The sequence below is a fragment of the Dermacentor variabilis genome, chromosome 11 (assembly GCF_050947875.1).
Source record: "Dermacentor variabilis isolate Ectoservices chromosome 11, ASM5094787v1, whole genome shotgun sequence".
NCBI lineage: Eukaryota > Metazoa > Arthropoda > Arachnida > Ixodida > Ixodidae > Dermacentor > Dermacentor variabilis.
Genome location: NC_134578.1, coordinates 31,010,957 through 31,038,896, shown reverse-complemented (window position 1 = coordinate 31,038,896; position 27,940 = coordinate 31,010,957). Strand labels below are relative to the sequence as shown.

General features: G+C 46.0%; 1 protein-coding gene across 2 annotated transcripts in view; it reads left to right on the top strand.

Moving 5' to 3' along the window:
• The window catches only part of LOC142563793 (uncharacterized), a 42,123-nt gene extending 14,798 nt beyond the window's left edge, over positions 1-27,325 (top strand). For both annotated transcript variants that reach the window (XM_075674409.1, XM_075674410.1), the window contains exons 2-3: positions 20,684-20,970; positions 21,912-27,325. In XM_075674409.1, the coding sequence (XP_075530524.1) occupies positions 20,725-20,970; positions 21,912-22,391 (726 nt within the window). In that variant the 5' untranslated portion in view covers positions 20,684-20,724 and the 3' untranslated portion in view covers positions 22,392-27,325. The remainder of the gene's footprint in view (positions 1-20,683; positions 20,971-21,911) is intronic.
• Positions 27,326-27,940: the final 615 nt, after the last annotated feature.

Sequence of the window (27,940 nt, the reverse complement as noted above, 5' to 3'; positions counted from 1 at the left end):
TAATGAGTAACTAAATGTAATTCATTCTCAATTAAGTTTCAATTTTTCGAAAAGTACAATTGTGTTCGCGCTAGTGGCTGCGTGAGTATGCGATCCTACAACCGGCCGGAGGTTGAGGAGTGGGCATTGAACCACGGTCACACAGTTGATATAGCGTGACTGATTCTGCCACGTTTATTTTTCATTGCCAAGGTGTCGGTCACGAACTTCGCTATACACGCTGCTAAACAAAGGAAAAGCTGAAACGAGGCGGAACCGCGCACAATGGCGGCGTTGCATCATTGATAACAAGCATGTCATTGTTGTTTTGACAACGGGCTGGGGATGATGAGATCAGAAAGGGACGGAGAATGAAATTTCACAGAATAGCACATGTTTCTCCTATTGCTACGTAATTTCACTCGACGTCTATTTTCTGCTGTATGAATATAAGTCATTTGGAGGTCGTCGTAGCCGAAGGCATATGATTCGTCGTGGAGTCATTTTTAGACATTCACGTGCTTTGAGGTTCATTACGATCCTCAGATTGCTTGCATGATGTCGGACTTATTTCACCTATCGTGACTAGTCAAATTCTACCTTAAAGTCGTTTTTCTATATCATAACGCAATTCCTAAAACCTAATAAACAACTATTTTGGGAAAGCAAAAGTTGTCTTCGTGAAAGCGAAATTTGACTTTGGTGGGGCCAGGTACACGATCAATAAATCTTTGCCATCACCTCCACTCTACAGTGAAGTGCGTCTGACCAGCGATGACAAATTGCACTGTCGCCATTACCAATCCCAGCTGGAATGTCTTTATTTTTGTATGGCGCAGATAGACTTATGCTATGCAATGTTTTGTCGACGCTGTGTTACATTTCACTTAAAACATACCAGCGTGCTTAGACGGTGGGACGTCACAAATAAAACCTAGATGGTGTTATTTCCCCCCCCCTCCAAAAGAAATATCAGACCAACTGGGGGGTACAGCTCAGAAATCGAATACTATTAAATAATAGGCAAAATGCAAATGATAAAGGTACAGATGATCCGTTAAAAATAAATGTGTGAACGGAGTAGTCAGCCTTCCAATTAGTGACTACTATATGGTGTATAGAACGCGATGCTTTAGCTTTTCTGCACGCCACGGGAAAAGGGGCAGAACGATGATTAACAACAGGGTCAGGCAAGGAGAAGCAACTGCTATTCACTGCACGCTTAACATTGTTCCATCTGTTAGAAGCTGTGACAATCAGCAGGAAATATCTAAGCAGCCCTTGGTGTCAGGATGTCTTTGTCCTGTTATAAGCAACGCTGGAAATGACTTCACATAAATGATCGAGGGCCTTAGCTGACGAAGTGTAAGAGTAGGTCTGAATAATAATATGCAAAATATTGATATTTTAATTGTTCAGTGGCTCTGCAAGAGAACGAGGAATCTTGACTGGAAGTCAGCCTCTACAATCAGTGCAAGACCAGGTTTATGTAGGACATTTATTCACGGTGGACCCAGATCGAAAAAGAAAACTACAAAAAGATGACGTCAGGCTGCAGCGCATACGGTGGGCAATCATGAGTGGCGGCTTACCGCTGTCCTTGGAAGAAAAGAGGGCAATCAGTGGGTTCTGCCGGCACTAACTTACGGGACAGAAACTTCGAGATCGGCAAACAAGCTTGATCAGATGCCAAAGACTACTCAGCGAGTGATACAACGAAAAAGAATAAACGTAGCGCTACGAGATGTAATAAGTGAGGGATCAATCTGAGTGCAAACAGGGGTAGCCGATGTTCTAATTAAACTTAACCGTTTCTTGACCAGTGTTCCCTACAGGCAACATACAAGACATTTTACTTCTTGCTGAGTTTCAGTATCGAGTGCGAACTCTCTGGCCTTTGGCCAGCGCTCAATGACAGGCAGCAAGCGTCATTTGTTGGCTTAAAGCAGGAACCCAGAATGACGAAGAAAAATTTGGCCCGTGACTTGCTTTCTATTGAAAGAAACTGTTATTGGATTCTTTCGCATCTTAGATTACTTTTTTCATCTTTTTTTAAGAGCATATTACCACCGGGTTCGTGGCCCATAGCCTTACGGTGTGTTCGTGTAAAAAAATAATCTATTGCCATTATCATCATCACGATCATGGTTAGAGGAGGCAGAGCGGTTTAACATCTGCCGCCGCATTGTGTACACTTATGTACACCTATGGTTCAGATGTGACGAGAGATGCATGTGCAAATTCCAAACGAAGCCACAGCTAGCTTGGGTTGGAGCCCACTTAGTTTTTCTGCTTGCGGTTTCCCTCCGATTGCTGGAAATATTTCCGCAAAATATATTTTTGTTTTCGTTGATTATGCTTGTTCTCGATGTGCTTTGGTCTTTTAGCTGAACGATAACCATTCTTATTCGTTTATACGTGCCGTCATTATAGGGTTAGGAGGAAAAAACGGGGTTGGGCAGGCTATGTACTGCGTAGGCAATAAAACCGATCGTCTATTGGAGTTATTGAACCGGTGCCAAGGGAAGTGAAACACAGTCAAGGATGGCAGAGAAATGTGACGTGATGAAATTATGAAATTATCAGGCGTATAGGATGGGGGGGTCAGCTGGCGCAACACAGGGGTAACTGGAAATGTATGGGAGAGGCCTTCGTCCCGCCAGCGGACCCAACATATAGGCCGGTGAGGACTATTTGGCAGCTTAACGGTCATCAGTTGCATTCGTGGGTATTTTCCTTTTTCCAGTGCTCCTAATCAATGCATGTCGACACGTCTAGGGTTGATCATCCTGCCAAATTCGATTCTCACTTATTTAGGCCGTTTCCATAAACCAGTCTACATTAGGCGGTTTACCAGAGTGCCGTAAAAGAAATTGTAGCTCATCAGTTGCGACAGGGGCCTTTACATTTCCACGCGTCTACAGACGAAGTTTACGTAAGTATAGAACAGGGGTGTTCGTCGACTAAAGGAAACGAGAATGGGTGACAATGGCGAGCACACGCTGTAGCCTTTTAGAGACAAGGCTTACGTGGTCCAGCTAAGAAGGCGCGTGGCAACCCAAATGAGTGGCCAGCGTAGAGGCGGCAAATTGCCTATGACACACGGCACGCGCGTGGTCGGCGCTGATTCACGGCGACGCGTGGACCAGGACGATCGCTATAGCGGGACATGGTCTGGGTGGTCGTTTCGGTAAACAAGGAAATTGCGTCATGCGCCCGAATGCCCCCCGCCGCCGCATAATAACGAGGTTTCCGTAGCGCTGGCGTGCACTCGTCTGCCCGACCTTGTTGCCTCGGCGTATACACCCGCACTGCTCGCGTGGGAATTGGGTAACGCGAGTGCAGAAGCCGAGAGAAGTAGCTAAAGCGATCGCTCGTATGTTAAAGACTGCTCGGCCGTGTCTAGCGGAGGGTGAAAACGGTGCGAGTTACCCACGGTGGTGTCGAGCGGGCTTGCTTGTAGAAGTTTTTTTTTTTTGCTGAATGAAGATGCTGACAGCGCGACAAACTGAATTCAGGCGAGCACGTGGTTTAGCCACCTGAAAACGAGGTCGGGTAATGAGAACAACTTGTTTTGAAGAAGCCTAAGACCGATAAAGAAAATATAAGGAGCCTGTTGTAGGACTGCGCCTAAAAAGTTACGTCGTTGGAATCAGATACTATTTGTAGTTTGTCGATTGTGCTTTCATACATATCTTCAATAATAGCTCAACCTCAGGGAGAAAAAATATTCAGAGAGCGCAGCGATACCTACCGCTATAAATTGCGACAACAGCTGCTAACTGACTTCCCTCAACGCGTCCAACAATGTGCAAGACTCCACCAACCCTTCCTTCGGCATTATGCAATGGCGACAAAACCACTACAGCGGTGGCGATGGTGGCACGACTGCGGAACAAGGACAACACGGTGACATTAAACGAAGGTGACGGTGCTTTGTATCGCTGACGTCATGACAATTACGGCGGCAGTACCACGACCCATCATTGAGTGACATCCAAGACAGAGAAAGAAGACACGCTGATAATGACTGTTATGCTAAAAGCCGCGCGGCGAGCGACTGCTCCGAAATACACACACAGGCGCCACAAATCTCAGAGTCTGGGTCACATAGAAAAACCTGCGCAATATGCCATAGCTTAGTGGTTAGAGCCTCCGGCGCTCAACTGCATATCGCCACAATGGCACCCCTTCGATCCCGAACACTTGCACTAGTGGGCTACGTTTGAGCGCCACTAATTCGTCTGGTGCACTTTGAGCAGCAACCTTTGGCTTGCAACACAGGCTAGGAGAGTAAATACGGCAGCAAAATCACGTGACTAGTACAGTAGTCAAGTTCATTATGCCTCACTAAGCAGCCCTGCAACACAACAACTTTTAGCTAGTTATGCAAGTACTTACGTCAACCGTGGGTGTTGTTCGTATACCGTGCATAACGGGTTCGCGAAGAAAGCATGAATTTTATTGCCAAACCTATTTTTTGGTATGAACAATTTCCATTTTTGGGAAGAAACTGATAACATAGGCACGTATAGAACTATATATATATATATATATATATATATATATATATATATATATATATATATATATATATATATATATATATATCGCTTTTTCTGTATGATGGTTCTGTGAGGGTACTGTGCCAAGTCAGGAGTGTCCCATATTCCACTTAGCGAAAGCAACGCAACAGGTTTTCAGAGCAGCTGATACCGTCAACAGTGAACCGATAAGAACGTTCTGCTCTTGTCAGACTCCTCTCGCACGCTGATTATTCAGCAACGAGGCTTCAAGTGCATCGCGTACGGTGTTATCTCTGAAACTATGCGCGTGCGTGTCACCTGCTCATTCTCTCTTCCTCTCTGCACTGTTGCATCTTGAAGTGCTTTTGAGAGATTAGTTCCTCGCTTGCGCTCTCACGTCACAGTACCAAACAGCCGTTGAAGTAAGCAGGCATGAAATGAGTGAGCGTTTTGGCTAACCGGAGCAGCTCGAAAAGTACGCCACCAGAAGAGCTTAGAGCGGCGTCGTCTCACAAGGTGGGTTTTGTTTTCCGTGCCGTCCCCACATAGGTATGCTACATCGGCTTGCTCAAGCGTATTGACATCCTATGTGCCCGACTTGATATCAGTTTATACTATCGTCCAATCGGAACTTTAAAGAGGTACAAAAGATAAGTGCACATTAAAAACGCAACACGAGTAGATAATGTTCTAGAATTTATGTGACGCGAAGCAAAAATTACTCCGATGTTATGTAGTCTCATCACTTGTACAGTGCGCACAACAAGTACAGTGGCACGTTTGAAACTATTTAGTTAGCTTCATTCTCGGCTGGGTTTCTGTTGCTTACAAAAAACATAGCAAGCATTTTATAGTGCGTCTCATTATTCTCGGACAACTGACTGTTCATGTGTTGCCTGTTCTAGGCTTCTAGTATAAATCGGAGATACAGTCTTCCACGTCGAGTTCAGATGAATCTTGGCCTGGCCGTACGGACAGGAGAAGGAAATTAATTCAGAGCGACAGAAAGCCGAGCAAGTAGCCAGGAGTTCATCGCATGAAAAGGCAGGAGGACAAACGGCATTTGTGTTCTACTTTTGCTCCTGTGGTGCGTGTGTATTCGTACGCCCAACTTGTCATACCAAGAAAGCATTGGATGAAATACAATCTAAACCCTTGCGCGTCTTACCCCCATCCTCCTCCTCCCTCATCCTCACCCATCGGCCTTAAGCAGGTCATCTTTCACAAGGCCAATGCCAACAAGTGAACAAAACGAAAGAAGGTACTCATTCGAGTAGTAATCGATAGTCGACGAGACCAGAAGTTATATACGAAATCTAGCCTGCTCAGGCCAGTTGGCCGCCCAGGGACGTAATTACTTTTCATGTTTGTTCTCATTGTGGACCAATATGTAATTTGGTCATTACGACCAAACTGAAAGCACGGTACCCAACTGGGTACCATGGTACCGGGGATGATATGTATCGAACAAATAAGGTATTGGGCCCTTCATTCGGCTGTTACTATTACTCAAGAGTGCAATGGGCCCACTGGAATGGGCCACTTAGGTACGTCTAAAGAACGGCAGCCACACAAGCACGTAACATAGCAGTAGGTGCGACGGTCGGAATGCGTTCTACATACACGCAGCATTGGCAGAGCCGTATATTGTTCTGGCAGGGTCAACGGTCGTATAGCCCAGCTCCGAGGTTAATTATGGCGTCCCGGGCGTCAGCGTCGCGCTGTCGCTTTGTACGTGGAATGTGGCACGTCAATCTGTGCAGCTCCCTTGTCGAGCATTGATATAAGTGGAATGCGGTCCATGCGTTTTGGGGACACCGAACACGTTTTATCACACGCCGAAGGAAAGCAATGCGGAAAATGTATTTGCGCGCCCACCGCATTTTTTGTACCCCTCTGCTGCCTTTCACTGGAACAGCATTTCTACCGTGTTGGACGAGAGGTGACATGTCGAAATAAGTATCGCAGGGCAAACTGAAAGCTCTGCTTAGACGACAGAAATTTGCGCTTCTGGCTTGCCGATTGAGTATCGATCAAATGGCCAAGAACATTGTGTGATCCACAGAAAATTTATTTGTACGGTCTCACATAGGCGTATTCTCGGTCGCGATCGAGCCCTGTCGGGATCGAAGTGCTCGGTCGCGATTGGCTCCTTTTCAGCGAGTTGTGGGAGGGAGCCAATCGCGGTCAAACGTGGCTGTGTGATACCGCTATTAGGCTATTCAAAAATTGTCCGTAGATTTCCTTTAGATTACGCTGGACTTCTCATCTCATGTCACACGTACGTTTTCAATAACATATTGGCTGTGGGTGACCGAAATGAGCAAGCCCTAAGGCACCGGTACGCGAGCTTGCACAGGGAACTATCGGACAAGGGAAATATCGCAGTGGGGAAATTCAATCCCGATCGGGCTTGACCCTGATACAAAATGTCCAAGTGACATCAACATTATAAACGTGGGACGGCATTCACAAAAAAAGTGCTTCAGCTACAGAATTGCTCGTAAGGGGTTATGCCTGCGAATCGGGATCTAGGACATAATATTAGCGATGGCTAGCGGCCAATAGCAAACAATACTTCAGAACGAAAAGCTTTGTGAAATCGGGTCTCCATTCATTAAGCTAAAGAAACTCTCTACTGCCTGCAGACAAAATCAGTTTTATAGTATATTTGCTGTGATGTGCTGTGGTTATTATATTTCCTACAAGGTTGTTTGCGCATAATTTGTGGACATTAGTCGCCAATATGTGTAAGATAAGGTCATAAGTCCCCTCCCTTCACCCATCATTCTGCGCTAATTAATTAATCTCGTTCAGATAAAAAGTGCTTTAAACGTTGTATAAACTGATAAAATAAATTTCTAGGAAGTGTTGTTGCTCTCTGTAGCATTCCTCCAATGTTTTAATCTTACTTCACTTTTTCTGGTAACAAACATAAAATAAGAAGTTTTTGGCTATTGCATTTGAAGCATCTCGATCTTGGTTAGGCTTTCACTGAAGGTGCAGATGGTATAACAATCTCGGAGTCCTGGACTCTTGTGTAGAGTATGGTACTTTTGTCCCCACGAGTTTGGCGTCTGGAACACGAAATGGTTACTTTCTGGCTATTGCATGAATTGGGCAGTACGTTGTGACTTTCATTTGAAAAGATTGGCTACTTGGGCTGCTTCGCGGAATATTCCTTCAGACGACGAAAATCTGTCTTAGTGCGCAGTACATGGAATGAAAGAAGAAGGCTGTCGTGTCGCCTTCTTCCTTCCTTCCACGTATTGCGCAATAAAACAAGATTTTCCTTTACCGAAGCTTTCATATCGGTACAAGTAAGAATAACGTGACGTCATGTATGCCTTATCGCTACCCTGCTGACATCATTCACGGCGCTTTTAAAGATATAGACCCACGGAGAGCGTGCGCGGGTTCTTGTTTTTTTCATGCTGGCTGCATGAGAGTGCAGAGGCCTGCACGGCGTAAGTGCAAACACCGTTATAGGGCTGCATCGCTCAGTAATCTTCAGTCTTGCCAGTGGTGACTGAACTCCGCAAAAAAATTAAGAAGGAGGAGAAGAAAGGAAGAAAAGAAAAGGAAAAGAAAAAAGCTTTAGAGTTCGGTTTACTGCATAAGAATTCCATTGGCCCTCGCTACTTCGGATCGGCGTCAGTCAATATTGCGCTTGCCCTGAACTGGAGCCAGATGACCGTTGTGAATGTCGGACGAGTGCGTCTCATTCTGACAGCAGGTAGACGAGCGAATGGCAAAAACGTGACAGCGAGACATGTTGGCGGTTCTCTGCAAGCCGCGCAGAAAACAGCTGAAGCCGCCGGCTGGGTCGCTGACTGACTGGGCCCAGAATGCAGATCGAATTGGAAGACCACGCCAATACACTCAAATTGTTTATTGTTTACGCATTACTTCCTCTGCGATGATCCAGTCTTTCAATCAACATATGGCTGGTTGGCCTGTCACTGCGACCGCTAAGAAATGGCATGTGGTGCACACATAAGAAATCGCCTTATAAGCCGTCTGTACTACTTCCACAGCTGTGCCGTTGACCACATCTGTTTTCTACGGATTATACAACGAAAGAAGAAATGATACCCAAATATTAGTGCAGGAACAAAGATATGTGTTCAAGCGAAGTATTTCTTTATTACAACGAAACTTCCTTCGTCTTGCTCCCTGGGGTTTCACGCACCTGCTCGGTTGGTTTGTCACCGAGCGAATTGGGCCGAGCTCGAAGAGAGTTTAATGGTACACTGGGTCTATCCGGGAGATCGTGTTATCCCTGGTCACGTGGGTGACGTGATGGGAACACGTGGTAGTGTCTGCGTATCACGCCATTATCTTCCCCGATGTTGGAACACTTATCCTTCCTTGGTATTCTATATGTTTTATGTAAAGGAAATTTTTTAACTGAACTCCATCGCATATCAGAGTAGTATATGCTACATTTGCCAGTCATTATCGATTATCACTGCCGATTTTTTTAGTTTCCGTTTGCGGAGTCAAGCGCATCATTAGTGCAAAGTAATATGCTGACGAGGAAAGCGACACATCACAGTTAAGTGCCAACAGAAAACTTGGCAATGGCAGATGCGGGTGCACGCTGGTGTCACGTGACAGTATGCGAGCATAATATCACTACAACTGCCCCGACGATATATGTTGTCGCAACGCTTTGAGCAGGTATCGAGCATCCGAAACCGACTAGCCGAATACTGTATTTCAAGCGCGCCGTTTTGACCAGCCGATAATACGGTATAGCTAGCACTCCAGAGCTATCGAAGACAACCTGTTGAACCTACTATTAGCTTTAAGGGATACGTGTTAAACAGCACCCATGAAAACAAAAACGAATGCAGGGCTTACAAGGCAGACTTCGGAATAGACAGTGTGTTTTGTAAAAAGCCATAACTTGACAGACAATTTAAGTCCACTACTCAGAGGGAGACAGAAAATGCAAAAGACCGGGAGGTTAACCAGAGAGGAAGATCCGGTTTGCTACCCTACGTTGCGGAGAGACGAGAGGGGGAGGTAAAATGACAAGAAAGTAGAGATAGAGAAAGAAAGGAAGCACAGATACACAATCACAGTGAGTCACTGTCACCGTATAAGATCACCGCACAGCACAGTAGCCGTTGTAGCACTTGTTGCGGCTAGGGTGGCGTTCGGTGCATGGAATCCACCAATCTCATCGATTACGATGTCAAGTTGTAGAAAATAAAGGGAAAAGGGTTCATTTAACTTAGTTACACGGCTCCAGTGCGGAAGCCCACTCCATGCAGAAGCAGGTTAACGTCTCAGTTCACACCAGGAGCCTCTGTCTCACCCTCGAAAAGTCCCTGTTTTTAATCCCGTCGCCTTCCCTAGGCGACTCCATCTCGGCGACTAGGGAATCTGAACACTATCTAGCAGCAAATCGCCATTGTCGACTCCGTTGCGATACCTCGCCCAGGGTATCAATAACCTGCAGTAACTCCGCCTCGAAAAAAAAAACTGGTTTGGAATTTGTGGCAAAAAGAAATCATCCGGCGACACCTGGTTGGTTCGTCGTGGCCCACCCCGTTCTTCGCACAGCCTGCAAGGTGAGGCGCGGGCTGAGGTCCTTTCGTGTAATCCTGCAACGGCTGGTTTACAGACTGTCTCAATGGCTGGATAAGCGCCGAGAAATGGGTGGTGATTTGACTCGTTTAATTAACTGCGCTTATCGATCCGTCGTCGTGGTTCCCTCCCGTTCATTCTTCTATACGGTTTCCAGGTAATAGTGGGGTGAGGGCTTCTAGTCGTTGTCCACGCCGCGCTGACGTCTGGTTAGGAGGTGCACTTAATTGAACGTTTGCCACATGTCAAACAACACCCTTGGTAGTGCTGAGACGTAGCACACTGTAAATATCAGTTCAGGCTGCAGCAGCTTGTGCAAGTATGTTGTCTTTAAAAACCGCAAGAGAGCCCTCGTCGCCCTCCGTTGCGATGGCTTAGAATGTCGGCATTCTAAAATGATTTCCTCTGTTAAAGGTCTTTGGTACAAGCGTGCTATCGCGATTGCAAGCGATCGTCTCTGTAAATTTTAGCGAGGACAGTCATAGAGAAGGTGTTGAAGAGTCTCCTCGCTACCACAGTTATCACAGTAGGCGTCGTTGGCCCATCCGATTCTGAAAGCTAAAGCCTTCGTAAAGGTCATGCGCAGTTGCTGCCGGAGCAGAACGACTCCACATTCGCTCCATCTCATACACCCTGGGCCTTTGGCGCGGCGGAAGACGGCGCGTTTGCCCTCCGCTTTCTTCCTTCGCGCGCGCCGGATTTAGCCGCGATCGCCGACTTCCCTCGCGTGCTTTCACCCGCAAATACAGCATAAGACGCGCGGCGACGGCAGAAATGGAACTGGAGTGTCCATATAATTGCTATCGCATTAACAAAAGAACGAAAAACGAATGGTATTCCTTCGAAATAGTTAGGCCACTCGAGACGGATAAGGCGCAGTAAATAAAGCTACCGGAATTTGCGAAGCCACAAGTACAAATCGGACAATCAGAGAAGGTCAGACGTATCCAAGTAACATGATGTGGGGGGTATAGGTTAACGATATCAGCGCTCCAGTTCCTGCTGGCCAACTTTAGTGGGGAATTTTCTCTACAGGCGTAACCCCACGTAGCGTACCTCCAGAAGGCGACGCCCAACGTCCACGACGCGGAACTGGAGGAGAGCTTGAAGCGGAGTTATCCCCACGTCGTTATTCTTAGTAATTTTCCTCGTTCGACGCTTCGACTCTTTTCAACTCGCCCCCATCGCGCGAGTTCGTGCGCCATCGGTTCCGCCCGCGTCGCCGCAGCGGAGGCAACCTGCAGACTCACAGGCACGTTTCCGGCGCGCCTGCCGCCGATGCGCGTCTCCCGCCGAAAAGTCGTGAATTGTGTCTTACGCAAAGGGCAGGCCTTCCCCCGGCAACAGGCTCACGCCTGACCGTGAATCGGCAATGGCGGCGTGGCCCGGCCCCACTGACGCTAATGGAGAAAACAGAGACAATAAAGAAAGTAACTACAAGAGCAACAACGCACAGCATAAAGAGACGCGGCCTCCGATGGATATATTTATTTATTCGTGGCCCGCAACCTGTTGCCCTTCTCTGGGAGGTTCGGTTACGAAGCAGTTACGCGTGAGTTTTAGTTCCGGTCACATTGCGCTGTTTTTTTTTGTTTCCTTTTCTAGAGCCCTTGAGCGGCATCGCCAAAGGCTGGTCTCCAAACACTTCCCACTTCCGCGTCTGTGTTTTGTGTGGGCACGTGCGGGTGTGTTCGTGGCATGCTTTTGAATGTTCCCTTTCATGCTCGTGGCCGAGGGTCTCGTTTCTTTGTTGAAAGATTGAAACGGTTTTCTTTTTGTGTGTTTAGCTTGCTTGAAATGCGAGTAGGAGGAGGATAAAAGAAGAGAGCAAGAAACGGTAGGGAGGCGAACCACACGGGCGTCCAGTTTGCTACCCTGCGCGGGGAGAAAGGGTGTTGGGGGAAAGAAAGAAAGAAAGAAGGAAAGAAAGAAAGAAAGAAAGAAAGAAAGAAAGAAAGAAAGAAAAGGCGGGTGAGGGAAGGCCTGGAAGGTGCGAGCAAGTGGGGCTGCCGATGGCCCTACGATCTGTAAGTGAGGTGCGAAGCTGCTTACGTAATCATTCCAGTGGATTACACAGCAGCCGAAAATTTGGATCGCTGCTGCACTGCATCAGACGCGGGAACTGACAGTGCAACTGTTGCGGCTGTTTGTTTGTGTGAACGTTTGTGTGTGTGGTCCTGTCTGCGCGTGCGTACATGCTTGCATACGTATTTTTTTTTCTGGAAGTAATCGATGCTTCGCCGTCAACACTCATATATACGGCGGTGTGTTGTGAGAGAACGAGACAAACCGACAAGCTCTCTCGCAATCCACGGGCAGCCTTTCAGGTCTGTAAGTTATAGTTCACCAATGCCAGAATACTTTCTGTACGTAATACACCTATCTTCACCACCGAGGTGTCTCAGTGGCTATGGCCATCTACGGCTGAGCACGAGTTCACGTGTTTGACTACCGTTGCGGTCTCTCATGAGCCACTGTGTAGTTGCACTTTCAAGACTTTAAGCCCAAGATTTCATTATTTGCTTACATTTTGCTTTCAAAGCTCAAGGAATTCGCTGTTAACAGTGCATGTCACCGTCTTTCCAGAAAACAGGATTTCGGCTATAAAGACAGCGTGACCAGCAGGAACGACACTGAGGATCACTGGGCTGTTCGTACGGAGAGCGATGACACACGGACTAGTTGATCTCACGCACCAGCGCATTTTGATGCCTTTACACCGTTAGACTGTTCAGCTTCGTTGCCCGCAAACCTCTTCCACAAAAAGCCGATCCTTGAATCGTGTGCTGCTGCCGCTCACAGTCAGGCAATGTTGATGCAAAAAGGAAAAATGGTAAAGTGCATCGTCATTATCAAGATCCCTACGATCCCTCCTCCTTTCCTCTCTTCAGCCCCGTTCCCGGGCATATATGTGCCTGGCCCCCTTCAAAAGAAAGTACCCGGTTGCGCCACTGAAAGTAGGGGTCTGTTTTTGTCTGCGCAGAGTACTGTTCATTTCTTCTGATAGACTAAACAACGGGTTGTTTTCGTTGTGCTTAGTTTCCCGCGAACATCTATTAGAGGAAGTTTTGTGGAGTCAAGCCTACAAAAGCCCAAGTTATCGTTTTCAATACGCTGACTTCGATATCTCAAGTAGCCGATTTAGGGGCGAAAATCGCAACGCAACGCCTGTAGTAGCGTTATTCTTACGCCTAGGAAAGTTTCGTTTGGGTGCAGTCAATAAAACCAATCAATAATTAATTCATTACTGGTACCTCAAATACATTTCCATAATATTTAGTAGGAATGTGTTCGCTACGTCCAAAAATTAAGATGGACGTGTTATTCCAATTTCCCATGATCGGGAATGGTGTTATGGCGTTTAGGGTTATGGAACTGCGTTGCTTGGTTGTCTTTTTGCCACTGGCTATTGTATTGTACACCGCACAATAGCCAGCAAGTACATGAGTTTGTATCATGGCCCGAGGATACGGGGGTGATTTATGTGAATTAACTGCACATAAAAAAAAGGCCCCGAACACGGTGCCGTGTGACGTAACCGAAGAAAGTTGCAGTATTCGTAGGTGCATTTATTTCAAGAGCCATATTTCTTGTTCTAGAGGTAATTTTAGTCAAGTTCTCACCTGAGACAAGGAGATAAGGTCTAGCAAGTTTTGCTTATAACGCAGTACGCGTAAAACCTGCGCATACTGTCACTTCTGTCGTCTGCTATCACCACGTGTTTTCTTCTATGACCGGCAAGGAGTTCCGTTGTGTGTCCGTTCACGCGAAGCCGTTCCAATCTGCACAACTGCCGCCAGGTGCAATCTGGCACGACACGGCATTGCTAAACCGCCGTGTGTTACAGGGGTTCTTTTTTTTCTTCTCCACCTTCCTTCCTATGGCTTGTGTTTTTTTCCTTTCTTTTTGTACTTTGGTACTCTTCGTGGCGTCTATGGGTTTCCTTCACGTCTGTTCCGTGTTTACGAGCGTTCGTCTATCGTCTGCTAGTTCCGTCTCTTCTTGTTACTTGTGTGCGGAAAATATTTGCTGACGTAGCTTCCTCGTTTGCGCGTTCTTTTTCTGCACACGCTTGACGTTGCTGTTTTTCCCGTATTTAAGCTGTTTCGTAATTTTTCTCTTTTTTTCTTGCCGCCTCCGGTACACCTGTTGGAAAAGAAAACGCGCACGTTGTTTTGCTCTCGAAGTTGGCTTCTGTTCGAGTCGTCGTCTGCTACGTGACTAGTTTGCGTACGCTGTGACCGCATCTTATGTTATCCGCTTCTATGATTCATTATTCCTATAATGCTCGCCGAATTATGAATACTTCCTTGTTTTTTTCATGTTGCAATTTTTTTTCCATTTCATGACTCATACCCGGCGATGGGGTATTGGCCAAGAATTACGCACACACAGCAAAATGATAAGATAAAATAAATTTTACGAGCATTGCTGAAGAGTAAGGACTCCATGTAAGGCTGATCTGCACCTTGAATGTACGAAAAGAAAACTAATCAGGCAGCGTGACTTGAGATGTATGAGAAGTTAAGAAAATAGAACGAGTATAGCTAGTTGTCTCGGTTGGTATCGGCAAAGAACCCCTGAACGGCTGCGCAAACATCTCTGTGGCTCAACCCGACAACCGAGACTTTAAAGCAAATGACAAGAATTGTCAGGCTCCCAAAGACGAGTATACTTACAAGTACTCGCCATATCTTTCTTTTTAGGCGCACTGAAGCGCCGGAACGACAACAAAAGTGATGAATTGACTTCGTTATTCTTGTCATCGTTGCTGTCGCAAATACCTGCGTAGAAACCTGAGCGTAAAAGCAGAGGCCTGGTCTTTGTATTTAAGGCCGTCAAAAGCACTTTTTCATCACCAATAGATTCTTTGGCATTTTTTTATGATTCTCTCAAAAGACGCAGTGTGTTTGGGCACATTGTGACTAAAAGATAACTGCTTTAGTGACGTTGGGGTGAGAACTCTCAACGTCATCCTCACAATGCCCAGGATAGCCGGCGATGGTGGGCTATCCCTAGATTCGCAACAGCAGGGATGCCTGGCAGGCCAGTAAACGCTGGCAGCAAGCTAGCCGCACCCGCCGTGGTTGCTCAGTGGCTATGGTGTTGGGCTGCTGAGCACGAGGTCGCGGGATCGAATCCCGGCCACGGCGGCCGCATTTCGATGGGGGCGAAATGCGAAAACACCCGTGTTCTTATATTTAGGTGCACGTTAAAGAACCCCAGGTGGTCAAAATTTCCGGAGTCCTCCACTACGGCGTGCCTCATAATCAGAAAGTGGTTTTGGCACGTAAAACCCCAAATATTATTATTATTAAGCTAGCCGCACCCTAACACGCATGCCCAGGTGCCTGGATCACGTACCATAACTACAAAATCTACAAAAAGAAATTTCATTGGACAAAAACACTCAGTTGCCCACGCCACAATCACCCAGGTCAACAATTGCATGCTCTTAAGCAGAGAGACCGATATTTAGCAAGAGCGGACACTCCCATAGAGCCCAGCGGCCGAATCGACTATGGCGCACCAAGCTGCCTATGTGAAAACCTGAGCCCCACTTCCGGTTTTAGTTTTGATCGCGAGCCGGTACGCGTTATGCCGGATGCGCATGATCGGCGCGGCATTTTTTTTTTGCTCCTACTGCTCAACCGCGCGCTGTCTTGGAGCGGAACCGTGTTTTTTTTATTTATTTCGTAAAATAAATACGATTGCGAGCGATCTTTACAAGCCTTCATCAAACCTGTCCCCTGTGCAACTTGCAATTTCATAAAGTAGACGGAAGCTAGCTTGTGCAATGAGGAAATGTTTATTTGGCTCTATATATATGCACATTCCACGCTTTTTGTGCGTCTATCCGATGTGCTAGCACCAGGTAAGCAGCTGTAATTTCCCGCGGGAAGCTCCACCGGATGGCACCAGCAGAAAAATGTAAATTACAAGCACGTGGCCTTTTTGGTATTTAGACCTAAAGGTAAACTGGGTGTAGAGGCGTAACGTGCGAGACCGGTAAACGGGCCACATTACGAACAAAGCCAATTTGCTTTCACAAATATGACGAAGAAAACATCTGACTCATCCCAGACAAGGCAATACATAAGATATGACGAAAACAACTCATTTTCAAGCGTTCCTCCATTCCCGGAGTTTCTTTCGGGCTCTTTAAGAGCACAAATACATGGGCGAGTGAACGTTTTCGACGCAACTGGCCTCACCCGCGCGATGGTGCGGCACGTACGCAGAGGTGGCTACAACACAGACTCCCAGTCACACCATGCTAGATGTTGAAAGAATACCTTCTACTCGGCCCCAAGACGTATGCGTCGGTGCAAAGCCTGTTTTCAGCCGTTCAGGAGACAGACTTTTCGAGTTACAGATCCCTGGTGTTTGAGCTCCGCGGCGTTACTTCTGCAGGTTCCGCCGGCGCAAGCAACACATTCCCGTGTAATCGCTAGTCAGGTTTTCAATAAGCGTGATTGCCGAAAGAAGGTATATGTTTGGATGGGGAGGGGGCGCATAAAAAGCTTTACACGCTTGGCCCTGTAGGATTCAGTCAACGCGTAACTAAGAAACGTTAAACGAACTGCGCCACAGCGGTCGACGTGTTTTTTCGTTAACTGCGTCACAATGTCCCGTGCATCCAGCGTCCTAAAAAGGTACCCTAAAAATTACCAAAATAAGTTGCAATAATGTAGGGGCCCATAGAAAGTGTCACAAACGTGCCCCAGTCAGGCTGAGTACACGCCTGACTTACGGCGCCACAAAAGCCGAGCAGTCTTGCGATAACGGCGTTACTACGCTCGGGGTCGTGCCCTAAGCCTAAATTGCTTGAAATGCATCGACGACTATAAAAACGACTCCCCTTGCTGGGGTACAATAGCGCAGAAGTGCCGTGCCGAAGTGCCGCAGGAACGAAAAAAAAAATACGCCGAGAGCGCAATACACCTGAACTACATCAAAAAAAAGGCAAACGGGATGCCTCGCTCGCTTCGCTGGCGTGACATGTCGCTGGAAACTCAAGAAAGCTGCAAAGAATAAGTTCTTCTATGTGCAAGAGGGTTTAGTTTTAACGGAAGCAACACAAAAATGATTTGGCCTACTCCTAGCTGACCTCCAAGGTGGAGCCGGTTCAACGCCACGGGAAAAACAAAAATAATAAATTACTAGATAAGGTAAAATGTAAAGAAACTGTGGCTTACTTCAATGAGGTATACTAAAGAAAGCCTTTAATCTGAAAGCTTAAACACTAACGTTTGTAAGCTAATTTGGGGCTCCGACGCCGACTGCGCTGTTGGCTCCTCTTCGACATTTGATACCGAGCACGCCGCCGCGCGCCGTCAGCCTTCACTATCGTCGCGCTGAAACGGTGCAGGAAGTCCACAGCTTCGCCGTAAACGCTGGCTCATATCGTGGCCCAAAAGCGGGTACGCAAGACCAAGTGAGTACTTTCCAACTGATCTAACCAGAGGGCACTAATTCACTTCGTTGGTCGGCCGTGCAACCCTTTCATGTGCCAGGCTCGTATGTTTACACGGTGGTTGTGTATAGGTTCGGTTTTCGCTCGCTTCTCCAGTCAGCCGTACAACGCCCAGCTTTGTTCGATTGCGCATGCCGTTCTTTCGTTCCGCGAAAGAGCGTACACCCGAATTTCCTCTTCGAGTCGGCGTATTTTCCTTTTGCGCGCCAAACCACGTCTCTTGCCTTTGTTTTCCGAGGACGTGGCCTTTCGTTTAGCTAGTTTGCATGCTAGGCACTCTAGGTATAAGACGCCGTTAGCTTAGGTGATTGCGCTCCCCGCTCGAGATATTTTCGTCGGCCCCTAGAGCGCTGGGCAATGCATCTACATGCGATGGAATGCGATGAGCCTTTCTACAGTCGTGTCACGAATACCGGCTGGAACAACAGATGTAGTTTTTTTTTTGTAGGAAAACATATGTTCAGCTAATACAACAACTATATAGGCAGGAGATCGCTGTTGACCCGTGCTAGCGGAGGCCGACCTGTGACGGCTGCTCGCAATAAGATGAAAAAAGAAAGTTCAACAGGGCCCTGAAACACTTTTTGAACGTAGTAAAAAAAAAAAAAAGTTGCCAATCTATTAATGTGGCTCCTGTGAACATGTGAGTCTAATATTATTGCACTTAATGCAGCAGGGAATTTAGAATCTCGCGGGAAAAGCAGTCAACAGACGTGTGGTTTCTCATCCACAATGTCGTCATGCGCCGTCATGAAGCGCATTTGGTTCATCTTCGCTATTGGACGATCACATGATCGCGAGGACATTCTCAGTAATACCGAAGGGGTAATGTTGTCTTAAATAAATTAAAGGTATATATGTATGCGATATAAAAAGCACAGACGAATAATTTCATCTTTTGTTTTCTTCAGCTACCTTAAATAGCCCAGAGGACATTACTTTGGGGGGGAGGGGAGATCACAATGAATGGGGCAAGAAAATACCCAACATACACAACGAAACAAATAAATAATAATTAAGATAACAAGAATCAGTAAACACGAATTATTGCAAAGAAAATGTCTTATTAGAGAGAATATACAATAATTAAAAAAAGTTTAGCAATCACAAGGTTCAAGCTTCCTGAAATACTTCAAACACTTATCATAATGGGCGGCATTACATGTATATGATAGAACAACCGTAAATAAATCCAGGGAAAACTTCAGTATACATTACTAAACATGCAAGCAAATTACTGATTAAATCAGTACATCGTTTCGGAACTTCATCATCAGAACATCACCTGTTTTTTTCACTTTATCTTCTTTTGCAGTTCCCCCCCCCCCTTTTTTTTTTCTCGATGCGCGTATCTGCAACTGCTGCCAATGGCCTCCGAGATGGCAAGAGCATGCTGCATAGCGTAGTCTTTCGCGGCCGCCACCGGATGCCGCCACGAGCCATTTCGCTGCCGCAACACCGAACTTTTGTCCGGGGCTTTGCCGTTTCGGCTTCTTTGCTGTGCAGCTTACAGTGCGCTAGCGGAGACGAACAGAGAAAGAAAGCTGGGTATCGGTGCGATAACTCCGCTTGCATTGAATCGTTACGCGACATTTTGAGGTACGACATTAGTGGTACGTTGCACTTTAACTGTGAGGTCATTCCATGATTAGTTAGAAAAGTGTTTCAGGGCCCCCATAATTATCAGAAGAAATTTGGCAAACCTGTACATAAACGGGAAGATGATCTCTATGAATCAATTCACTGAATTCCTATTTTCGGACCCTTCTTCGTTGGTCAGGTTAACGATTCCTCACGTCTGGTGATCTACATCACTCTTAATCTGACTTGCATCAACTCGACCAATTCTGCTTAGCCCACTTTTCACTCTCAGTTTGAGCTAAAGCCTTACTGGACCTAACGTTCTTATCTCGCTTCGAATACTTGACGTTCACTTGCTTTCTTATGAGAATACATACTTTGGCCATATGCAGTTAGTAATAGGCTGTTTTCTTCAACAAATAAATAAATCATAAGAGGAGAAGTAAATTGCTACTGACACTTGAACAGCGGTGAGCAATGGGAAGAGGAGTGTTGGAGAGGAAGAATATCGAAGAGGAGAGTGTAAGGAACTTGTTAAATGCATACAACAGAGCCACTAGGTAAAAGTCATCCATAATTCGCATGTGGAACGACTTCCGCGAGAGGTTTTGTCACCCGGTCCGGCACACCCGCACTGCATAGCTCACATACGTAGAACAGCCGGGCGGTGAGAAGGGAGGGGTCGAGAAGACCCTGCCATTCGAGGAAGTACACTGACGGACTTCGTGTATGCTACGAGAGGAAAAGGGAAACGCGTTTATGACGCCCCTACATATGTTTTGCATTCGGCGCGTTGGGAAGCACTCGTGGGATGCCTCAAACGTCATTTTCCCCCTCATGCTGGTATTAGCTCTGCCGCAGTCCTATCGCCTGGCACCCTGTGGAATTGGCAGGGAATCCTGCAGTTTCCTTCTTCCAAATTTCAGGCTCATGCCGCTTACGTTCGACAACGATTTGAGCCAGGAAAGGGCTCAAAACAGTTATCGCTGTAGAATTACCTTGAATGGTCTGTAATATTATGGCAATAACTGTTTATGGCTACGTGAGTTCAGATGTTCAGACGTTCGTGGAAAGAATAATCACGTTTCTTTTATCGGGAAGAGCTTATCAGAAATCTAAACTCAATCTGCCTCGACCTGCCAGTCGATCTCAAATGCGCTTCTTATCCATCGGTGTGCTCTCACCTTTACCCTTTAGTGAGCGATTTCTTGCCTCGTCTGCATAAATGGAACCTCAAGCGTGAGCCTCAAGCTGTTTACGTTTGCGGTAACTTCATTGTGCTTAATGGCGTTGTTGCTTTTTTTCTTCGGGCGATCAGAAATTGCTCACGTGTTACTCACTTGTTGGTGAATATTTGCATCTTGTACCCCTTTCCCATCTCCGCCTCAAGCCTTGTGCATTATGGCACCGGGGGCTTAGAGCCCGTCAAGCCATTGTAATTCTGGCTTTATGTCGGCGCTCCGAACGTGGGAGGCGTTGAATAAATATTCTGATTGATTTGATTTAATTCCTCCCCCTTCAGATTGCAGTCTAAAAGGTGCGAAGGAGAGCACACGAACAGCCATGTCCTCGCTGTTCACGAGCAGCCGCCTGTCGGACGAGCTGGATGACCTTCGTAGTAGGCTGAATGACCAGTACTCGCGGCTGGACCGCGAGTACCGGTGCTACGAGAACCGGTACCACGACATCCGGCGCAGGCTGTTCGACGGCAGTCCACTAAAGCCTTCTGTCTGGACCTCGCTCTCCAACGACTCCGAACGATTCTGCCTACGACTGGACGTCGGCCATTTCGACAGCGATGACCTCGAGGTGGGTAGAAGGCGGGCAGAAGAGCACACCTCATTTTTCGATACTCTACACACGAACAAAAAACATGAAGATAAAGACCTCCCCCCCCCCTCCAATCCAACATTTCCAATTTTCCGTCTCATGTCTTTCCATTTCATTTATTTGTTTGAGGGTGATGAAGTTCTGTGAGAATTTTGAACAAGGTTGAAACACTGTTACACAAAGTGAAGAGCTAGTAAAGATTCCAAATGGTGGCAGTGGACAGAAAGCAAGATATTGCAATCTCACAAAAGAAAGTTAGTAGGGGTGTGCGAGTATTCGAAACTTTCGAATTCCAGCATTCGAAGCAGATAAGTAGTTCTTTCGCATGCACAGGGCTCTCTAGAGAGCGAATGATAGCCGCAAAACCTATAATGTATGGCTATCTTAAGCCTGGTCCACTAAGCAAGTTCTCATGTGTTATGTCTGCACTACGCCCGCGGGCGTGAAAACTTACAGTACTTGTGCTGCAATTTGATGTTTATTTGAGCGCAGTCGGACGTTTTAAAATATCGGACAATTATTAGAAAAATATTCGCATTCACGAATAGCGTCCTATTCTATTCTGTCTTCGAATCGAAAAGGTTATGCCAGCATTCTCTCTATTTTAGGGATAATTTTGACTGGCCATTTCAAAACGCTCCGGCAACTGTACGTGTTCGGTGGAGGAGAGAATTTGCATTTCGAAGACAAGCATGCTCTAAAAGTTAATCAAGATTTACTACACATGTTGAAACCGGCTTCATTGCGTGGCTAAGTTTATTTCTTGCTTTACACGGCCAAACTTTAGCCCCTTCGGAGAGTTCCCAAAGGGCAAGTCGAAGATGCCATTGGAGCGAGATAATGCTCTATCCGAGTCAGTCCTTACACAAATGCTTTCGATTGTGCCAATGCCTCATGAACGCTGGGTGTTGCTCATGCAGGTTAAGACCGTCGACAACCAGGTTGTGATTCACGGCAAGCACGGTGAGCGCACCGACGAGCTCGGGGTCATCTCGCGCGAGTTCACGCGCAAGTGCACCCTGCCCAAGGACGTGCAGCCCGAGGCAGTCAAGTGTTCCATCACCTCGGATGGGTTCCTCATCATCGAGGCGCCCAAACGCAGCGACAAGCCGCACGGCCAGGAGCGGGTCGTGCCAATTACAGTGGTCGAGAGCTCGACGAACGCTGCCACCACCAGCACCGGCACCGGCACGAACCAGCAGTCCAGCGCTCCAGGTACATCGGGCAAAAAGACTGCGACGACGCCGACAACGACCATGAACTCCGGGGGCACGTCAGGAACAGAGAGCCGGACGTCTTCGAGCACGCACATGGTGACAACCACGTCGTCCAAGTCGTCTTTTCTGAAGAACGGCCTGGGGCCTGGGGCCAGCACTGGAGCCATCAGCAAGGTCAAGTAGAGAAGCACACGACAACATACACGAGGATCGCCTCGGCATAGCACTATGCTGAGCGAACCGAAGCCAGGCTGCGAATTCAACTGTTGGACTTTCTAGGTGTCACGCTACCATTTCGCTGCGCCAGTGTTCTGGCTTGAGCCTCCTGAAAGGTGTTTGTGGTTGGGTAGGATGGAAGCTTGGTTTTCGTCTGCTCGACACTAGGAATAGTAAAGCCGCATGAAGGACATAAACGAAGGGATGAACTAAGACGGGGTAATGTGCCTGAAGTCCTCCCTTACATGCTTTACCATATTGAAGGTTGAAGTCGTGCATGCTGAAGTTGAGGTTCTAATACGTCATGACACTAAACACCACACTGGGCACACGAAAAACTGCACTTATTTGCTCGCTTGATGTTTTACTCTGGTCTGCCAGACACTAAGCTTCAGTATAGTTTACCACTTGAGGCAACTAACTGCCTTGCTGCAGCAACCATTACCTTCTGTCACGAACTAGAATCGTGACTGTCTGACGTGGTTTGTTAATCGTGGTGTCACGTAAACAACCACAGGAGTGCCTCCTCGTACAATGCTTTACCGAAGAATAAGTTTAAGAGTTAAGGTAAAACGTAATATTTTAATAATTAAGTGCGATCCGAAGCACTTCATGATCACGGGGACTTGAACCAAAGTTGGCTGGCCTAAGCTTCCTGTTCGATTTGGCTCTCTAAGGCAAGGTGCTGGTGAAGCGACGTATATGGTGATTGAGTCGGGGACATAAACGAGATTCTTTGATGCGAAAAAAATCAAGAAATTACCAGAACAGTCACAATGGTTTACATTAAAAGGAAAGATACACGTGAGTGAGACCTAGAAAATCCAATGAAAATCAAGCAGTGTTGCTGATGAGAGTGTCCATGTGACAGGTTTGAAAGACAGTTGAAGACAGACAATTATACTTCGTGCATCTCAATAATTTGGTTGTGCGTTTGCTGGACAATTGAAAAAGGGTTACAAGCGGTTCGTTTCGAATCGATGTGTACAGTGCGTTGAAGTTGCGCTTGCTTTCTCTTAGAAAGCCCTCATACAAGATATTCATTATTTTGTGGTTCAGGGCAGAACTTGACAATAGAGCACGCGGTTGAAAAGCACTGTTATGCCGAAGTGTCTGACAAGCCATGTCACTGGAAGCACTTGGCCTAAATGCCGAAATATCACAGCCGTGCTCGGGGTAATCCTTTCTCACACGTCTTCACGTGTCAACTGTGTTGAAGTTACAGAAATGAAAACTTGGCGAATAGCACCCAATATATTTGTTGAGGATTCCTGCATCATTAAAGGGCATTATATTTTTGTAGACATTAAAAATTATTTCACCTTGCAGACCTTATCTAGGTTACTGTTAGGGTAAGCAAAGTTCTCTAAGAACAATGTGGGCTTTGTTATCTGAGTCACCATATGTGCTGACATATAAAAACAAAGAGAAGGAAACTTCGACTGCAACCTAAGTTGGAATGTTTTCACTGTGTTGTTGTTCTTTGCCTGCTACTGAGCAACTTAGATTCTCAGTGCAACTTAATATTTATGCATGTTGTTGTCGAGCAAATGAAGTTGAAAACATACGCACATTTTTTACTGTTATAGCGTGTCTGTTTTAGCACCATTGTAGCAAATCACTCCTTGTTTGTTGTGTTCGTTAAACATGTCTTGTTATTTAATTATACCTTCTTATTCTGTACGACTTATCTCAACACGTATTCAATAAAGATGCACTGATGCATAGATAATCTAGTTTCTACAGCACTAATTACATTTTATCACAAGTGTTTTCGAGCAATGTGATGAACATTTGAGGTTTCGAAAAGCCTTCGCTTATCATTGGATTGAGCACAGGAGGCAGTCTTTTCAAGTCTACAATACATCACCGTGATAGAAATTCCAAGTTGTTCAGATGGCTGTGCAAGGTCAATATGAGTCGTTACTTTTATGCCGTGCGGTGCGTAGTAAGAGAATAAAATGAGCCGCAACAGGTTAAAGTGGTACAGTTGATGTCGTAATCAAACACGTCTATACATAGCCTTAACGGTCGTAGTTGCTTTAGCAGTGAAAGTTGGCATATTCCCTCCCTTTTAGTAAACTCTTTCAATAGTACTTTATGGGCATTATTGCATATATTACAGGGACTAATGGTTTATTACATAAGGGCTAGTATAACAAAGACAGACGCGTTGCATTTAATTCTTGAAACGATAAGAGATCCTCTGCACGCTCTGCCGTATTTGATACGCCCTCGTACATTTTGGACATACCGTATGTTTTTAATCTTACAAGACACAAAATACCGCACGTGTATAGGTGGGCAATGTGTAATGACCGCTGTTCATTTTTTTAGTGCACATGTAGGTGAGTAGTTGGCACTGAACATGAGGGCATTACTTTTATTTTTATATTTGCATTTCTCAATAGTCATTTTATGCGAATGAAAAAAGTTGTGTCGTTAAACCCATCGATTTAATTACTCATGGAAAAAACATTCAGCTGCTATTCGCCGTCAAAGCTGCGCTGAAGAACTAAAAGGACATAAAAACAGATAGATTGTGGCAAAGCAAATACTAATTGTTTCAGCTATAGCAATTGTTTTGTGAAGGAGGCTCCGATACGCTCTTTGACTATGGGGCCTCCTTCTGTCTTCCAAATGCCTGTGACGATACTGAAACATTTAATAACAATTCTGCTTCTCAATTTTATGCCTGATGGATTGCGAACGAGTTCGTGCATTTTGCATCATGTGAAGCGCGCACTGCTTCTTTGCTCGCTCTTCGCTATAGTCTACGCCAAAAACAGTTCATACTTAAGAACACGTGGTACCCAGAGTACCGGAAACTCTCATGCATTCCTGTTGTAATTCATCTGCAATGAGAAGTAGAGAAACTGCATGTGTGCATGTTTTCAAACAAACATGCAAATGATAGAAAAGACGATCAGATGGCAAGGTTAACACGGTTATATTTCTTTGCAGTTCACCTTTATGAATAACAATGTCTGCCAAGTAGGTAATGAAAGCCAGGGGTGATATAACGTAAAGCTATTCCAAACTGTTTTTGTTACTTTTCTGCAATCGGTGCTCCACGATTGGCAAAACATTTTATTTCGGGCCACCCACACTTCGCTTGTCCATCACACAACGTCACGTAAACCGCGAAAGCTCCCCATCTGATATGACGTGCAGACACTGATTTTGCATGATAGACCGAACAAACGAAAAATAGACATTTCCAAGTCATCACTTTTTTTATGTCGTTGGCCCTGCGCTATTGGTCAAAAGATTTCGGGCTCACAACACTGCGAAAATGCACCACGTCCAAATGACGTGTACGCATTTAAGGTGCACGAATGGGCGAAGAAAACACAACTTTTTTTCGCAATAGCTGGAGAGTGCCCCGTTTAGAAAGGAATAGATATCTGTCTATGGAGAATTCGGACACTGACTAATCAGAGCTGCCGGGGACCATCAATTTATTTGCGTATAATAAAAATTTTCTCACGGCAGTGTAATGTTCTCAATCTCTTTCGACATGTTTAAGAAATTGATGTGCCAACTCTCCCTCGCTAAAGATCTGTTTTAGCGGTACGCTTTACGTTCCGTTGCACGCCACAAAGATATTCTACAACCCACCGCAAGGTAAGCAAGGGAAAGCGGACCAATTGCAGACGCCGGCAACGCCCTATTCTTCCGGCTATCTACTTTCACTGCTCTAGCTCGGCCCTACCGAAGCTCTCGCAACTGCTGCGTCTTCTTCGCCTCTTGTGGGTCAACTAGATTAGAAAATTCAGTCAAGATAGGCAATGCTATTTGTATTTAAAGAAAACAAAAGATACCTCCTAGAAACAAGGGGAGCGTTTGATTGGTTGGTTTAAAGAACGCTGCGGGTCACCACCCGAGGCTTGCATCAGCGGATGCGAAAATTTGACGTAAGGATTTCTGAATAACACTTACTGGAATAATGTTACGTTATAGGACCCCAGGTCGTGTGTAATATTCACACCTTCAGACAAAGAATGTCGAAACGTTTATTACTGAGCGTGGAATGTGACCGCCACATCGCACGCTCCACAGCTTGTCACTGTCGCGTGCAGGCACCATCATGCTTAACCAGACCATGCCTTAAGCGTTTTTCTGCTTTTCCCGTGGAGTGTTCTGTATATTTATGACTGGCGTGCCTTGAATGAGCAAGCTTAATCCGTGTTCCTTTGAAAGCTTTCGGTGTTTTTTTCCTGACAGACCGTGTTGTTTAAAGCTAGCCGCTATTGTTCGAGGTAAGTGCGATAGTGCTTTTACATTACCGGAGATGTTCTGAACATTGTTGTGCACGCATTCTTTGCGCGAGATCTCAAAGTGCGCGAGCTTTCGCTTTGGTAATGTTTCATAAACCCTGATGTGATGTGCCGCAGTTTCTCGTTGTCATTTACCACGTTTAAGGGTGGCTTTACGCTGCGAACAGTGTTCTCTGATACAGTGAGTGTTGTGTCGGTTGAAAACTTGCACCAACTTGTACTTCCGGAACTGCCTGATTGTGTAATAATTGTACCTCTGATGTAGCAAACGAAAACGAAATGCCGAAAAGATTGAAGAGCGCTTCATTGAGCAGAATGCGTAATGCTTTCCTTGCTTCGAACGCAGGCAAGCTTAGGTGTACCTCATGAAAGGACTGTGCTAGAGTTGATATTTCTTTATTAGTGATAGTTCAGAAAGAGGCCAATTTCTGTGCGAAAGTGCGGAAAAATTTGTTTTCCTGAGTAGAAGAAAAGGTCAATTTACATTGTGACTTTGGTTAAGAGCACCCAATGTTCCGCATAAAGGCAGCTGTTTTCGATGCACGTATTTTGCCTTTATTGCAGCTATGTTGAAAATTATGTGCAATCCGAATGCCAAATAAACAATGTTTCGACAACATTTGTTATGGTTCTTGGTCTCGGCCGCTTTCATACACCTGTTGCTTACTGTATATTAGGCCGAAGTGTTGCTTCAGGGCACTTGCTCTGGCTTCATCTGTTTTCGTTATCGCAGTTACTTCCCTTAAACGAACAAGAATTACATTATGCGTTGAAGAAGCATGAAACTTCCTACAATCCATCGGAAAAAGATTGTTCAGGAGTTCAAAGAGGGGCAAGATTAACGAGTCTCACCAGTCCTATCTGACTAGGTTAGATAAAAAGTTTTGTGAGGCCACTTGTCCGTATATTCTGGAGGTGAAGTTGCTTCGCGTAATTTAACACCACACACCACACATGGACGCACACACTTCCAAACAGTTCTTCGCTTATCGAAAAAGCAATGCACCCCCCCTCCCATATTAAGACTTTCCATTATTCTAGCGTCTAACTTACTGCACAAAAGAAGTGTCGTTCTCATGTGTGCTGGTTATACCGAAATTTCCAATTAGCGCCCATTGTCCCATTCGGCTACAATGAGCCGAAGGGGACAATGTGACATTGACATCGCTCCACACGCAAGTGACTCCACCCCTTTGAAATGTCACGGCCATTATGGCTACAGTGCCAACGTTTGCC